This window comes from Lolium rigidum, chromosome 4 (assembly GCF_022539505.1).
Source record: "Lolium rigidum isolate FL_2022 chromosome 4, APGP_CSIRO_Lrig_0.1, whole genome shotgun sequence".
In the NCBI taxonomy this organism is placed as follows: Eukaryota; Viridiplantae; Streptophyta; class Magnoliopsida; order Poales; family Poaceae; genus Lolium; species Lolium rigidum.
The window spans coordinates 53,714,560-53,731,038 of NC_061511.1; the positions used below are offsets into that span (position 1 = coordinate 53,714,560).

Genomic DNA, 16,479 nt, shown 5'->3' on the forward strand with positions numbered 1-16,479 from the left:
TTTTGTTTATTTATTTCTCACTCGCTATTTTGGCGAACCCTTTGCGGGAAACCTATATATATGTATAAGGGCGGTATAGAACCCTTCGCCGTAAATCGAACCCTGAGGGGTGAATGGGCCCACACACGATACAAAATACTTAAGACCCACACACGCGATACAAAATACTTAAATAACTAATCTCACACACATACCAAAGCGCTTCGTAACTAGACCCACACACGAATCGGAAATACGATTCAAAGAACTACACCCACACAGAGAAGCAAAACAACAGAAACTACACCCACACACATGAACCAAACGGCTAAAAGAACTAGACCCACACACAAGCCAAAGCATTTAAAGAACACTGGTCGACACATGACCCGCTAGACACACGGACTCGACACACACATATTAATCGGAGAAGTCGAAATCTTCATCCTCAGCTGGGGGTGTCCGTCGAGCGGTGGTTGTGAGGTTCCACAACCACCGTTCATCATTCTCCCATGTCAATCGCCTCTCCTTGATGCACTCCGCTTCAACCTCGGCCTTCTTCTGCCGCTTTCCAGCTCCTCCTCTCTCCTCCTTCAGTACAATGCTTCTCCTTCCAGAATGCGCGTTGCTCTACGCCTCCTGGGGATGGTCTCCGTGCCGTGCCATGAAGCCGCTGCCAGTCCGTCTTGTGGTATCAACTGCCGCTGGGCCCTTGCACGCGCCGCTTCACCCCGGTGAGCGGAGAGCGGCTTGATAGAGAGACTCGCAGCTCCGCCAGGACCCGACCTCCCGAAGTTCATTTCGTGGCGCGGCAAGCCTAACCTCAAGCCGCAACGTCATATGCGGGGCAGCAGCCTCCTTCGTGTAGAAGGTGCGCGGCCACACACGCGCGCATTTGCCACTGCGGTGATTTGACCACAATGCTCCCCGCAGTCGCGGCGAACGCCCGAGTGAAGTCTGTGCTACGCTGACGGAGCCATCTCATGGGCAGCTCAGCTCGAGGAGGATTTTGTGGTTCTATTGGATGAGAGAAGTGATGAAGGGAAAGCAATGTGTTGGTCTATGAAGTGCAGGCCAGTGGCTATGATAAGTAAGCCACGCAGGTCAGGAACGTATGGGAAAACATGGCGGGAGAGAATGCGGGCTGGGAAAGGGTGGGCGGGAAAAAAGGGCGGAGAGAAGCAAGGAAAGGGTAGGAGGGGAAAAAAGGGGCGGGAGAGAAGGAGCGGGAAAGGTCAGGCGTGGGAAAAAGGGCGGGAGAGAAGCAGCGAAAAGGTGGGCGGGAAAAAGGGCAGGAGAGATCTTGCATGTATAGGGGAACTCCCTCGGAGGTGAACCTGGAGAGACCCTGGGATCATAGGGGGATGGTACTTGTTTCCACATGTACCTATGACCTAAGCAAGCTCAAACGTAGGCATACGCCCACCGGGACCTCTGATGGGATGCGATCAAGAGGGGGCAGGACGACGCGGCCACCGTAACTAGGTTTCAGTCGGAAATCGGAGCATCGGACCTAGGGAATGGCCCTAAAAGTTGTGTGTGTCCACATGGCATGCACAAAAGTGATTTGAGATGGTTCTATATCCAATGCTACCCCTCCGGGTGTGTGCCCAAAGCCTGCGGACATGGGGTTCCTACACTTAGGCAGGGTTCTCGCATGTATAGGGGGAACTCCCTGAGTGAACCGTAGAGAACCTTGGGATCATATGGGGATGATACTTGTTTCCACATGTACCTATGACCTAAGCAAGCTCAAACGTAGGCATACGCCCACGGGGCCACGATGGACGCAATCAAAGGGGTAGACGAGCGCGGTCAAACGGAACTAGGTTTCGTCGTAAATCGAGCATCGGACCTAGGGAATGGCCCTAAAAGTTGTGTGTGTCCACATGGCATGCACAAAAGTGATTTGAGATGGTTCTATATCCAATGCTACCCCTCCAGGTGTGTCCTGCTTCTGGACATGGGGTTCCTACACTTAGGCTGATTCTGCATGTATAGGGTAACTCCTCGGAGGTGAACCGGAGAGAACCTTGGGATCATATGGGATGATACCTTGTTTCCACATATGCCTATGACCTAACCAAGCTCAAACGTAGGCATGCTGCCACCGGGGAATCCCAGATGGGATGCGATCAAAGGTGGCACTGGCATGGTCACAACGGAAACTAGGGTTTCAGTCGAAATCGAGCATCGGACCTAGGAATGGCCCTAAAAGTTGTGTGTGTCCACATGGCATGCACAAAAGTGATTTGAGATGGTTCTATATCCAATGCTACTCCTCCGGGTGTGCCCGGCTCTCTGACAGTGGGGTTCCTACACTTGTGCGCATTCCGCATGTATAGGTGTGAACTCCCTCGGAGAGTGAATCTGAGAGAACCTTGAGATCATATGGGATGGTACTTGTTTCCATATGTACCTATGACCTAACCAAGCTCAAACGTAGGCATACGCCCAACGGGGGAACCCGATGGGATGCATCAAAGGGGTAGACATGACGCAGTCCAACGGAACTAGGGTTTCGTCGAAATCGAGCATCGGACCTAGGAATGGCCCCAAAGTTGTGTGTGTCCACATGGCATGCACAAAAGTGATTTGAGATGGTTCTATATCCAATGCTACCCCCTCCAGGGTGCCGGCTTCTAGGACATGGGGTTCCTACACTTAGGCGGATGCCCGCATGTGACAGGGGAACTCTCGAGGTGTACCAGAGAGAACCTTGGGATCATATGGGATGGTACTTGTTTCCACATGTACCTATGACCTAACCAAGCCCAAACGTAGGCATACGCCCACCAGGGGACCCCCGATGGGACGCGGATCAAAGGGGTAGACTGCGCAGTCCACGTAACTAGGGTTTTAGTCGGGAATCGAGCATCGGACCTAGGAATGGCCCCAAAAGTGTGTGTGTCCACATGGCATGCACAAAAGTGATTTGAGATGGTTCTATATCCAATGCTACCACTCACAGGTGTGCACCGCTTCTGGACATGGGGTTCCTACACTTAGAGCGGATTCTGCGCATGTATGAGGGGAACTCCCTCGGAGGTGAACGGGAGAGAACATGGGATCATAGGGGATGGTACTTGACTTCCTATGTACCCATGACCTAACCAAGCTCAAACGTAGGCATACTCCCATCGGGGGAACCCCGATGGGATGCGAGTCAAGGGGTGAGACTGCGCGGTCAACAAAACTAGGGTTTCGTCGGAAATCGAGCATCGGACCTAGGGAATGGCCCCAAAAGTTGTGTGTGTCCACATGGCATGCACAAAGTGATTTGAGATGGTTCTATATCCAATGCTACCTCCTCACGGTGTGCCCAGCCACGGACATGGGGTTCCTACACTTAGAGCGCATTCCCGCATGTATGGGGGGAACTCCCTCGGAGGTGAGCCAGGAGAAGCTTGGGATCATATGGGATGGTACTTGTTCCCACATGTACCTATGACCTAAGCAAGCTCAAACGTGAGGCATACGCCCGCGGAGGAACCCCGATGGGATGCGATCAAAGGGGTAGACGACGCAGTCAACTGGAACTAGGGTTTCGTCGAGAAATCGAGCATCAGGACCTAGGAATGGCCCCAAAGTTGTGTGTCCACATGGCATGCACAAAAGTGATTTGAGATGGTTCTATATCCAATGCTACCCCTCCGGGTGTGCCGGCTTCTCGGACATGGGGTTCCTACACTTAGGCGGATTGCATGTATAGGGGGGAACTCCTCGATGAAGTGAACCGGAGAGAACCTTGGGATCATATGGGATGGTACTTGTTTCCACATGTACCTATGACCTAACCAAGCTCAAGCGTAGGCATACTCCCGCGGAGAACCCCGATGGGATGCGATCAAAAGGGGTAGACTGCGCGGTCAACGGAACTAGGGTTTCGTCGAGAAATCGAGCATCGGACCTAGGGAATGGCCCCAAAAGTTGTGTGTGTCCACATGGCATGCACAAAAGTGATTTGAGATGGTTTTATATCCAATGCTACCCTACTCAGGTGTGCCTCTCGGATCATGGGGTTCCTACACTTAGGCGATTGCAGCATGGTATAGGGGAACTCCTGGAGGTGAACCGGAGAGAACCTTGGGATCATATGGGATGGTACTTGTTTCCACATGTACCTATGACCTAACCAAGCTCAAACGTAGGCATACGCCCACCGAGGGACCCCAGATGGGACGCGATCAAAGAGGTAGAGCAGCGCGGTCAACAGAACTAGGGTTTGTCAGAAATCGAGCATCGGACCTAGGGAATGGCCCCAAAGGTTGTGTGTGTCCACATGGCATGCACAAAAGTGATTTGAGATGGTTCTATATCCAATGCTACCCTCTCAGGGTGTGCCGGCTTCTGGACATGGGGTTCCTACACTTAGGCAGCTTGCATGTATAGGGGAACTCCCTCGGAGGTGAACCGGAGAGAACCTTGGGATCATAGGGGATGGTACTTGTTTCCATATGTACCTATGACCTAACCAAGCTCAAACGTAGGCATACTCCCACCGGGGGAACCCCGATGGGATGCAGTCAAAGGGGTAGACGGCGCGGTCAACAGAACTAGGGTTTCGTCAGAAATCGAGCATCGGACCTAGGGAATGGCCCCAAAAGTTGTGTGTGTGTCCACATGGCATGCACAAAAGTGATTTGAGATGGTTCTATATCCAATGCTACCCCTCGGGTGTGCCGGCTTCTCGGACATGGGGTTCCTACACTTAGGCGGATTCTCGCATGTATAGGGGGAACTCCTCGGAGGTGAGCAGGAGAGAACCTTGGGATCATATGGGATGGTACTTGTTTCCACATGTACCTATGACCTAACCAAGCTCAAACGTAGGCATACGCCCGCAGAGGACCCCGATGGGACGCGATCAAAGAGGTAGACGCGCAGTCCACGGAACTAGGGTTTCGTCGAAATCGAGCATCGGACCCTAGGGAATGGCCCCAAAAGTTGTGTGTGTCCACATGGCATGCACAAAAGTGATTTGAGATGGTTCTATATCCAATGCTACCCCCTCCGGGTGTGCCGGCCTCGGACATGGGGTTCCTACACTTAGGCAGATTCTGCATGTATGAGGGGAACTCCTCGGAGGTGAACCGGAGAAGAACCTTGGGATCATAGGGGATGGTACTTGTTTCCACATGTACCTATGACCTAACCAAGCTCAAACGTAGGCATACTCCACCGGGGAACCCGATGGGATGCGATCAAAGGGTAGACAGCGCGGTCCACGAGAACTAGGGTTTCGTCGAAATCGAGCATCGGACCTAGGGAATGGCCCCAAAAGTTGTGTGTGTCCACATGGCATGCACAAAAGTGATTTGAGATGGTTCTATATCCAATGCTACCCCCTCAGGGTGTGCTAGCTTCTCGGACATGGGGTTCCTACACTTGGGCGGATTCCTGCATGTATAGGGGGAACTCCCTCGGAGGTGAACCGGAGAGAACCTTGGGATCATATGGGATGGTACTTGTTTCCACATGTACCTATGACCTAAGCAAGCTCAAGCGTAGGCATGCGCCCACGTAGGGGACCCCCGATGGGACGCAGTCAAAGGGGTAGACGGCGCGGTCAACAGAACTAGGGTTTCGTCAGAAATCGAGCATCGGACCTAGGGAATGGCCCCAAAAGTTGTGTGTGTCCACATGGCATGCACAAAAGTGATTTGAGATGGTTTTATATCCAATGCTACCCCCTCCGGGTGTGCCGCTTCGGACATGGGGTTCCTACACTTAGGCGAGTGCGCATGTATAGGGGAACTCCCTCGGAGGTGAACCGTAGAGAACCTTGGGATCATATGGGATGATACTTGTTTCCACATGTACCTATGACCTAAGCAAGCTCAAACGTAGGCATACGCCCACCGGTGGAACCCCGATGGGACGCAGATCAAAGGGGTAGACGGACGGATCAACGGAACTAGGGTTTCGTCGAGAAATCGAGCATCGGACCTAGGGAATGGCCCCAAAAGTTGTGTGTGTCCACATGGCATGCACAAAAGTGATTTGAGATGGTTCTATATCCAATGCTACCCTCCGGGTGTGCCCGGCTTCTCGGACATGGGGTTCCTAACTTCCTACACTTATTGTTTAGCGTTAGGGTTAGGGTTATGATTTGAGATGATCTATTCTATTCTTATTTTTTGTAGTAAATAGTGACAATATTTATTTTAAAAAATAAAAAGGAAAATAAAAAATAAAAAATAAAAAAAAATGGAAAAAAAAAAACTGTGCCGGACCGGTCACGCAGTCGGCTACTCCATCCGTCGGCACAGAGTGGGTCGACCATAACGGTCGGGACCCTGCCACTGCGCGCGCGGCTCACCACCACTCACGCGCCCAACCCGCGCGCCGCCGCACTCTCGCCTACTCCGCGCTGCCGCACCCTCGCCGTCCGCCACCTGCCGCCGCACCTCCGCCGCGCCGCCAGCACTCTGCCGCCGTCGCGCACCTCGCCGCCGCGCCATCCTCTTCCTCTCCGTCGCCGCGCGTCGCGCTAGCGGATCCCGCTGCCACCCGCCCCGCCTCGGCTCCTCGCCTCACGCGCCACAGCCGGCAGCCGCTTCGCCGTGCCCTCTCGCCTCGCTCGCGCCTTGCCCCGCCCCTATCGCCTTCCGCTCGCTCAGCGGCGCTCGGCCTCCCGTCGCTGGCTGCAGCATAGCCCTGGCCGCCACAGCTCCTCCCATCGCCGCGTCATACTCGGCCCTCTCTCGCGCGCCGCCAGTAACCGCCTTGCCCGGACCCGCTCGCCTCGCCGCACATGCCCGCAGCAGCCTCGACCGCCGCAGCCCCAATATGCCGGTAATTTTTTTCTTTTTTATTTTTGTATCTATTTAGTTAGTTAGTTATTAAGTAATTAGCTAGTTAGGGTAAAGTGAAATTGAAAATGGAATTGAAATGCTAATTGAAGTTGAAATGGAAATTGAAATAAAAATTGAAATGTTAATGAAATTGAAATGAAAATTGAATTACAAATGCATTTGTTTTATCAATTGATGAATTTGCATTGACAAATTTTTATTATTTTAACTAGGTCCGATGAGTGAGCATCCCGCGTGGCGATCCCGGATCTTGCGGCGCATCTCTACGGCCGTCGACATCGCCGGTTGTTCGACTACTTCCTCTACAGCCGAGGGTGAGCTGAATTGCCGACTCCACCTCCGCATTTTTTATGTCATTAGATTTAATTTCTCCGTCAAGTCGCGTAACCTAGGTGTCAATTCCGATCCGCAAGCGTTACGCGGATAAATATGCATTAGTGGTCAGCATATTTTGAACCGTAACGCTTGTGGCATTTACGGGACAGTCGCCGGACCCGTAGTTGGGTACGTTTTCCATGTTCTGCTCGGGTGCGAGACAGGGATTTCGTCGACGCCTCCTGTTGTTCTCCGGATGCACATCCTCTCGGCTTTTGCCGAGACGTGTATCGGGAGAGCAGCGGAGAATGCTGCAAAGTCTGTCTCGCACCCAGCAGCGTGAGAGCGTGCCCAACTACGTGTCCGGAGCTGCTGAGACCCACCTAGTAGAGATGTAGGTTGATGCACGCGTTTTCGCTGGTAGAAAAATAAAAATATGATGCATTCAATTTCATGCTACTATTTGTTGTTTGTCACGCAATAAAGCGGGATGGGCTGATAATGAGTGGATGTACGGTGGCCGTGTTAGTTAGACTCAAGTGACGAGATGAATGGAAATGGAAGACCGATTTGTTAGTGAAGGAGTTAGCTCGTGGTTCGAAGGGGATTGTTCGTCCCGTTGCCCTTGCAATGTCTGCAGGAGGCGTCATCCTAAGGATATTCTAGAGATGACTAAACACCTTTGGTGGAATGGGTATATGCGTGACTACGACCCGCCGGTCGACTTTTCTCGACACGAACGTGATAGAGGTGAGGTGATGCGGCGGCGGATCGATGGCAATGAGAACGATGGCATCTTAAACTTGCTAGATGATCTTCGGGATGCTGACATGCCGGAGTTACCATGGGACGAACGATCCGAACCGGAGGAACCGCCCGAACCGGAGGGACCGCCACAACCGGAGGAACTTCCGGAGGAGGAACCTGAGCCAACCGCGAGGGCCTTCATTGATATGATGGCCTCAGCTAGGAGGCCTCTATGCCGAGTGCAAAAATGTCTCAACTTGATGGCATCACGCGGTTGCTAGCCGACAAGTGCATGTTTGAGAGTACTCGAGCATCCTTTGAAAAGACTACGAGCACAGATAGGTAACATGTTGCATCGAAGGTCATTGCTTGCCCAAGACCATGTACGAAACGAAGAAAATCTTGAAAGCATTGAAAATGGATTATGTAACATATGATGTCTGTCCAAAACTTTGCCTTTTGTTTTGGAAAGACTATGCGGATGACAAATCCTTGTGCCAAGTGTGGTCACTCTAGGTATCATGAGGTAGATGTAGGCAATGGTCGGAAGAGGCAGACAAAAGTAGCCATAAAGATTCTTCGTTATCTCCCATTCATCAAAAGAATCCAAGCGGCTTTACATGTTCGAGGAGGCCAAGCGCGATGACATGGCATAAGACCGGGATAAGATTGCCCGACGAGCGAAACGGGTACCCATGGTACATCCATCTGATGGTCAATCATGGAAGCGCTTCGATCAAAAGCACCCAAATGAGGCAAGTGAGGCTCGGAATGTTAGAATTGCGATAGCAACCGATGGATTCAACCCATATGGTATGTCGACTGCCGCGTACAGCTGCTGGCCCGTGTTTGTTATTCCGCTCAATCTCCCTCCCGGAGTCGTAATGCAAAGGAAGAACATATTCTTGTCGATGATCCTTCCAGGGCCTGAATATCCAGGGAAGAAATTGAGTGTCTTAATGCAACCACTTGTGGATGATTTGCACCACTCGTGGCATCACGAGTACATTGACATACGGCCGAGGCATCAAAGAGAAACTTCATCATGAAAGTTTGGTTCCACTATTCGATGCATGACCTACCGGGTACGCCCTATTGCTGTGGGCATAGTACAGTTGGTAAGTTTCCATGCCCGAGTGTGCGAGCCACGAACTAGAATTCAGGCACCTAAAAGGTCTGGACACAAATATGTTGCCTTTGACAAACACCGCAAGTTCCTCGAGTCAGAGGCATCGGTTCGGATCCGACAAAGAAAAACTTCACGAAAGAGCGTAGTTGTGCTTGAACATAAAGAAATACCAAAGTTCAATGGTGCAACTGTTGATGCTTGAGCTACGTGCTCTCCAGCCTAGTAAGGAACCCGGCCACCAATTTGAGGGATATGGTAAAACGCACTAGCCTGGACTCACATAGCGGGCATAACGAGCTCGAGTATTACAAGGACCTTGAACTTCCCCATAATATCGATATGATGCACACGAAAGAATTGTGGGGAGGCATTCCTTAACACCTGCTGCAACATACCGGGCAAGTCAAGGGATAATGTTTCAGCTAGAGTCGATATTGAGGAGATATGTGACAGGGGTGGCTCTACACATGCAGCCTCCTGAGGGCAATCGAAAAGGTTGGTTAAAGCCGCATGCCGAAGTCTGTCTTGATAGCGCTCGACAAGAAGGAGGCATTTACGTGGCTCAAATATGACGTGATGTTCCACTGATGGTTATTGTTCGAATATGAGTAAGGGAGTCAATCTTGCTACGGGAAAAATAAACGGGCTCCAAGAGTCACGACTATCATATATGGATTGAGCGGCTGATGCGGTGATGCTTCGAGGGTATCTCCCCGATCATGTCCGCGAGTGCTTGCGGAGGTGAGCCATTTTTTCCGCACGGTCCGTGCTAAGCGAGATATGTACCGAGGTGATTGAGAAGGCTAGCGACAGCAAGTGCCGGACATGCTATGCAAGTTAGAGATGATATTCCCCCGGGCTTCTTCACTCCGATGTTACATCTCATCGTGCATCTCGCCAACGAGGCACTCTTGGGGGACCGGTGCGATATCGTTGGCGGTTTTGTATTGAGAGGGAGTTCAAATATATTCGGTACAAATGTGGAAACAAAAATAAGATTGAAGCATGCATAGCTGAGGCAACTCTCCTCCATGAGATGGCAGACGCCACGACAATGTACTATGCCAATGATGTGCCCACTAAGCATAACCCGGTCGCTCGGTACAATTCCGATGAGCCCAACCGTGACCCAAAGCTCTTGCTCTTCAAATATCCCGGTGGCAAGGCCGGTGCCTCAAAAGTGGAGAACATTTCGCCGGAAGAGAAGGATTGCATAATGCTTTACGTGCTTATGAACATGGAGGAAGTGGTCGATTTCATGAGGTAAAATGATGAACCAATTACTTTGCAACCGAGTAACTTGGTTTTGGTCTAATACGTATTTTCTCCTTTCGACCAATTCCATGATGAAATGTGGTCGGGAAGAAATGGTCCCACTCCCACGCGGTGGTACACTCTTCGAAAGAGGGTGCCCCGCCCTTAAATAAAAGCTTCGTGAACTGGTTCCATGAAAAAGTAATTTCTCAAATGTTCCTCTTACTTTGCAATCCGTGACTTGTCTTATTACACGTAACTAATGCACAAAATAATCTGAATCTGAACTTGTAGGGAGCCGATCCCAACGTTGAGATGACGGATGAGTTGAGATGCGTTTCCCAGGGGTTTTAACCGTAGAGTCCATACGCATGAGAAGTATGATGTAAATGGGTATCGCTTCCATACGGAGTTTCACCGGAAGAACCGGCCTAATGCAAAAACAATAAATACGGGGTCTACACCCGCGGAGCCGATGATCTTGATTACTATGGAAGGTTACAAAAGGTATACGAGTTGACGTTCAACAACGCAAACATAGAACTCAAGCTCTTTGTGTTCAAATGCCATCTGGTTTGACCCACACGGTGGAATGAGAAGCACCCCTTCCATTGGTTTAGTTGAAGTTAGGCCTACAACCACCTACGGCGGATCCGACGTCTATGTTGTGGCTCACCAAACCAAGCAAGTTTATTATTTGTCCTACCCATGTCGGAATGAGGAACTCATGGGCTGGGAAGTCGTGTTCCGGTATCGCCACATGGTAAGCTACCCATCCCCTCCGAGGACGATTACAACAACATTGACCCGGTAACATATGAGGGAATTTTCTATCAAGAGGAAGAGCAGTTCGGGGCTCTTCAAATAGACATAGGTCTTCGGGATCTCCACAACGATGTACAAATGCGTGGTGAGACCGTGGTGGACCTGAAGGACATAGCTATGCTCACCAAGCGCCATGCGAGCAAAGACAACATTGTCGAGACTCAACCGGAACCCAATGCCGACCATGAATACTCATATGATACTGATTTTGATAGTGAGGCTGAGAACCCAATGCCTAGAGATGAGAGTGGTGATGAATGGTGAGGGTCTTTTATGCTTAGTACCTACATTATCATTATGCTTAATACATACATTTGTCATTATGCTTAGTACCTACATTATCATTATGCTTAATACATACATTTGTCATTATGCTTAATACCTACATTTTTCATTATGCTTAGTACCTATATTTGTCATTATGCTTATTAATTTTCAACATGCTTATTAATTATTTTCTCTTTTTCTTATGCGGTAATTGCCCAATATGAGCGGACGGAAGGCATCATCGAGCTCCTTGCTTGATCGGATGCATCAGCGGAAGCCGGGGCCGGTGCTTCCGGACGGAGTGCAAGACCCATTATTCCCACCGGCGTTACGAAGACGCGGACGGAGGACGGGGAGGGACGAGGGAGGACGAGCTGGAGGACGAGGGGAGGACGAGGCTGGAGGACGAGGGGAGAGGACGAGCTGGAGGACGAGGGGGAATGCACGGCTCCTTCTAGCCGACATTCCCTCGCGCTCCGGCTCGATGGCTTCACGGAGCCGCCGGACGAGGAGGAGGACACTAGGGAGGAGGAGGAGGACACTAGGGAGGAGGAGGAGGAGTCTAGGGACGAGGAGGCTTCGACGGAGATGGCTCCGAAGAAGTTGCGGATTCGTGGGGAAGCGCAGGTTCCCGATGAGAGTAAGGAACCCTGCTACGGAGGATGAGAAGTGGCTCCTTGTCCCGGGAAAGACGAGTAAGTAGTAAGGTGATTTCATTTTCGTTATGACACTTAGCATTTTCTAATGTTTGATAATTGTGCAGGAATTTCACATACACGGGGAATGTCGCGTGCCGGGGAGTCCGATTGGAGCTGCTATTAGGAAGTGCTGGCCGGGGATGTACACTCCGGTCCTTGGGGGCGAGTCCAAGCTAGCCTACACTTGGGAAGACTTTGAGATAGCGCCTTACCCTGGCTTTACTTCGCCGCCAGCACGCCGTGATCAAGAAGTTTTGGGTACGTAATGCATACTCTTTGGGTTTCGTTCATATGTAGTTGATAACCCCACCGTGATAACTCATGCCTCTCACACTTTCTGTTATGCTTGATTGCAGCGCAATTATAGGGTGGCGACTGAGCATAAGGAGAGGGCGGACGTGATCCTCCGTAGCATGTGTCGGAAGTTGACACGGCAGCGGTGGTACAACCGGAGGATCACGTGCATCGGCCACTTCTATGCTCGAGCGGGCGTAAGGTACACAAAGCCCGAGATTGTGCGAGGACTCGCCCGGCTATGACGATAGAGCAGTTCATGTCGGTAAGTAATTGTCAATGCGATTCTATGTACTGCGGCTAACTTGCAACTATATTGTTTGTTCTTCAAATGAGTTTTGATTTTGCAGGTTGTACCACATTGGGCTGATAATAATAAGAGGGCCGCCTTCATGGAGTTGGTCAAGAATTGGGTCGGCGAAAACCCCGATTTCAAGGCCGTGAGCGGCCGGAACAAGGCCAACCGTGGGAACCGGGGAACACACGATGCGGGGAGCAGCGAGCACCGATCGCTATCGGGAGCGTGCGAGTACATATAAAAATGGAACAAGCTGCATTTTTTTGATTTTCGATGATATGCATAACATTTGTTTTGTGATGCGGGGAAGAAGCTCGGGAGGGAAGTTGGTGAGATGGAAGCGTGGACGCACATGAAGCCGGTGACGCCCGGTCCGAACGAGCCTCGGCCCGCGCCCGAGAGGTACTACGGCAAGGCCAAAGAGAGCAAGGAAAGATCTTCGCGAGGAGTACGCCAAGCTCCATCCGGAGGTGGAGGACCCGATGACCGAGCCGGTCGACGAGGTGGCGATGATGCTGGCGGGTACGGCCAGCCGCATGGACGTCCCGCCTGCCTTGCTCGGGGGTTTCAAGCCTCGAGGGAACTTCACGCAGATCAAGGCTACCCTCCCCTCCGGCAGCTACGCTACCTCCTCGCGGACTACATGCCGTTCTCGGGTAGAGGTAGATGTAAGTCATCCACACTTTCATCCTCTGTTTTGACTCTTGTTCTTGAATGGCTATGTTGATGAGACGCATTATTTCTGAAATTGTAGACTCAGCTCGAGGAGGCATATGCAGTAGCTTACGAGGAGTATCTCGAGAAGGTTAAGGAGCATGACCTTGTGAAAGATGCCTATGTCCGGTGGACGAGCAACCGGATGGCGGTAAGTTTCAATCTCTATGGTTGCAAAACATCATAAGTCCCCATGTTTGAATCTGAGCTATCTCTCCCGTTTCTTGCAGAGTTTCACTCGGTTCATGATGACCGGAGTGCGAGAGGAACCACTCCCGAGCCACCTCATCCGGGGCCGACGCCGGTGTTCCCGTCCAAGGAGGAGTTCTATATCATGTACAAGCGTCGGCGTCGGTTGACCCCGGTAAGTTGCTAACTTGGCTAAGTTGCTAACTTGGTGTGACATGGCTAAGTTGCTAACTCCCTCCAACATGTAGGGATTGGGAGAATCCGGGAACGACACTCCTTGTGGTACGCCGATGCACCCCGGTCGCCATTCTCCCGGTGCTTCGCCGAACCTCGGCATTTTTCCAGTTCCGGTGGCTCTCGTCGTGGTTCTACCTCCCCGAGCACCGTCGAGATACAGCGGCCTCACTTCACCGACTCGGAGCTAGCTCGTCACCGTAGCTAGATCGTCACTCGGGTGGTGCACCACCATAGTTTCTACATTGTACTAGCACATGATGACACGCTCCATCTTTGTAGTGGATCCGGTGTATGTACCATGGTCTTGTATGCTATATTTGTGCTATTTGTGAGATTTGATGCTATATTTGTGAGATTTGGTGCTATACGGTGATATCTTTGTGCTATATGGTGCTATATATGTTACTGCATATTCAATCCCATAATATGTGCATTTTGTGCGATTTTTACGAGCAAATGAGGCCAAATTGGCAAAAACAGAAAAAATTCGGGCCTGGCTGTGCCGACGGTGTCACCGTCGGCACAGGCCCGTAGCTGTGCCAAATGGCAGGGTCTGTGCCGACGGTGACACCGTCGGCACAGCCAGGCCCAGTTTCGCGCGATTTTCCAGTTTGAACAGCCACCGTTTTGCCGCCATTCTGGGAAAAAAAAAAGAAAATTGTGCCGACGGTTACACCGTCGGCACAGCTTGGGACGTTGACGGCGCCGGCGTGACGGCTGGTTGGCTGTGCCGACGATGAGGCGGCCGACGGCCACCGTCCAGCCGTCGGCGTACGGCTGTGCCGACGGTGAAGTTCTGTGCCGACGGTGCGCGCGCAGACCCCGACGCCGACTGTGCCGACGGGGAGACGCCGACGGTGACCGTCGGCAGAGACTGTGCCGACGGTGATCATGGTTGTGCCGACGGTGCGGGGCCGTCGGTGTAGCTGTTCGTCCCCGTAGTGCACCAAAGCTTGGCAGAAAACAAGAAAGTATTAAACGCCCAAATTTGATGTTACTTCTTGCTTTTGTTACTCCCCTTTCCTTCGTTTGCCTCACAATAGCAAGCATGGTGGTTGTTTGCCGGAGAAGAAAATCAATAAAAAGTAGCATCAAAAACCAGTCTGGAGACATACTTTCCATATGGAATTTCGATGGGAAGATCGCATTCGAAGACATAATCAGTGCAACAGAAAATTTCGATGAGAAATACTGCATCGGCGTTGGGGGATATGGATCTGTCTTCAAGGTTGAGCTTGACAGCGGGTTTATCTTTGCTGTCAAACTCCTCCATTTAATGGAAGATAACAGTGACGAGGGAACATTTCACGCCGAGATTGAAGTGCTGACGAAAATCAGGCACCGATGCATAGTCAATCTGTATGGCTTCTGTTCCCATTCCCACTGCAAATTCCTTGTGTATGATCTTATCGAGAGGGGAAGTTTATCGTCCATTCTGCACGAGCAAGAGCTAGCAAAGGAACTGGATTGGCCCAGGAGAGTCGCTGTCGTGAGGGACGTAGCTCAAGCTCTCTCTTACTTGCACCATGATTGTGATGATCCGATTGTGCATCGTGACATAAAAAGCAGCAATATTCTTCTGGACCTCGATTACAAAGCTTATGTCTCGGACTTTGGCATGGCGAGGAAGCTCAAGAACGGTTACTCAAACTGGAGCATTATCTTTGCCGGTACATGTGGCTACATAGCCCCAGGTACGTATGCGGGCTTAATCCATTCTGAAATTTTAACTAATACTGTATGAAAAAGTGATTCATAATATAGATATAGACATAATAATGTGTGTTCTGACTATATAGCTGACTACTTTTGTTTCCTATCACAGAATTATCATCCACTATGGTGTTAACTGAGAAGTGCGACGTGTACAGCTTCGGCGTGGTTGCGCTGGAAGTTGTTATGGGAAAGCACCCAGGTGATCTACTCCTCCCCTTCTTTTGCCGAACAGAGCAGCCGGTAAAGCTCAAGGACGTCCTGGATCAACGCATTGCAGCACCGTTGAGCATCGACGAGGAGAAGGCTGTCATTTTGGTTGCTCTGGTTGCTTTTGCTTGCCTGCAAGTCAACCCAAAAGCCCGGCCGACAATGCAGCAGGTATATCAAGCGCTCTCAAATAGAAGCCACATAGCGCTCAGGCCCCTTCATGAAATCAGGCTGCAAGATTTGCATGATTACTGTGGCAGCATAAAGAGTATCTGAAGTTGTATATATGATCTCCTGGGTTGGCAGTTATATATTTTCCCTCAAAATTTGTATCCACTATTGGATACAAAAATATAACGTCCCCTTTATGTCTACATCTTCATTCAGTTGAAGCAGGTGTAAGTGCGATCACATATTTTCCAGCCGGTCATGTTTTGAATTGTTAAAACTGAGTTCATGAATCTATTTTTAGAAGAGGAATCTTATTAAAAACAATGATGTTGGCTTTTAAGTTGTGTGGAGGCCATGTAACGTGTGCATTGCCAGTTTAGAAATGAACCAATGATCCACCAGTCTTCCATCAGAGACATGTACTCAGCTTGTATTCTCTTTATTTTATTTTAACATGAATCAGCATGCACAGATTTATATGTAGATATTGTGAGATGTACGCGGAGAAAGGCGTGGCAAATTGGCAGTGGCGCACGGTCGACGGGACAGAGTGAGGCGATTATTCAACCATAGGTTACATGCCCAAGTTTTAGTTTGTCCGTGCACCCATCTGTGCACCTC

At 50.7% G+C, this 16,479-nt stretch overlaps 1 protein-coding gene across 2 annotated transcripts in view; it reads left to right on the forward strand.

Annotated features, from left to right (window-relative positions):
• LOC124708289 (probable leucine-rich repeat receptor-like protein kinase At1g35710) overlaps positions 1-16,160 on the forward strand; it is a 20,894-nt gene extending 4,734 nt beyond the window's left edge. For both annotated transcript variants that reach the window (XM_047239971.1, XM_047239972.1), the window contains 2 exons: positions 14,709-15,458; positions 15,590-16,160. In XM_047239971.1, coding sequence (XP_047095927.1) covers positions 14,709-15,458; positions 15,590-15,963 — 1,124 coding nt within the window. In that variant the 3' untranslated portion in view covers positions 15,964-16,160. The remainder of the gene's footprint in view (positions 1-14,708; positions 15,459-15,589) is intronic.
• Positions 16,161-16,479: the final 319 nt, after the last annotated feature.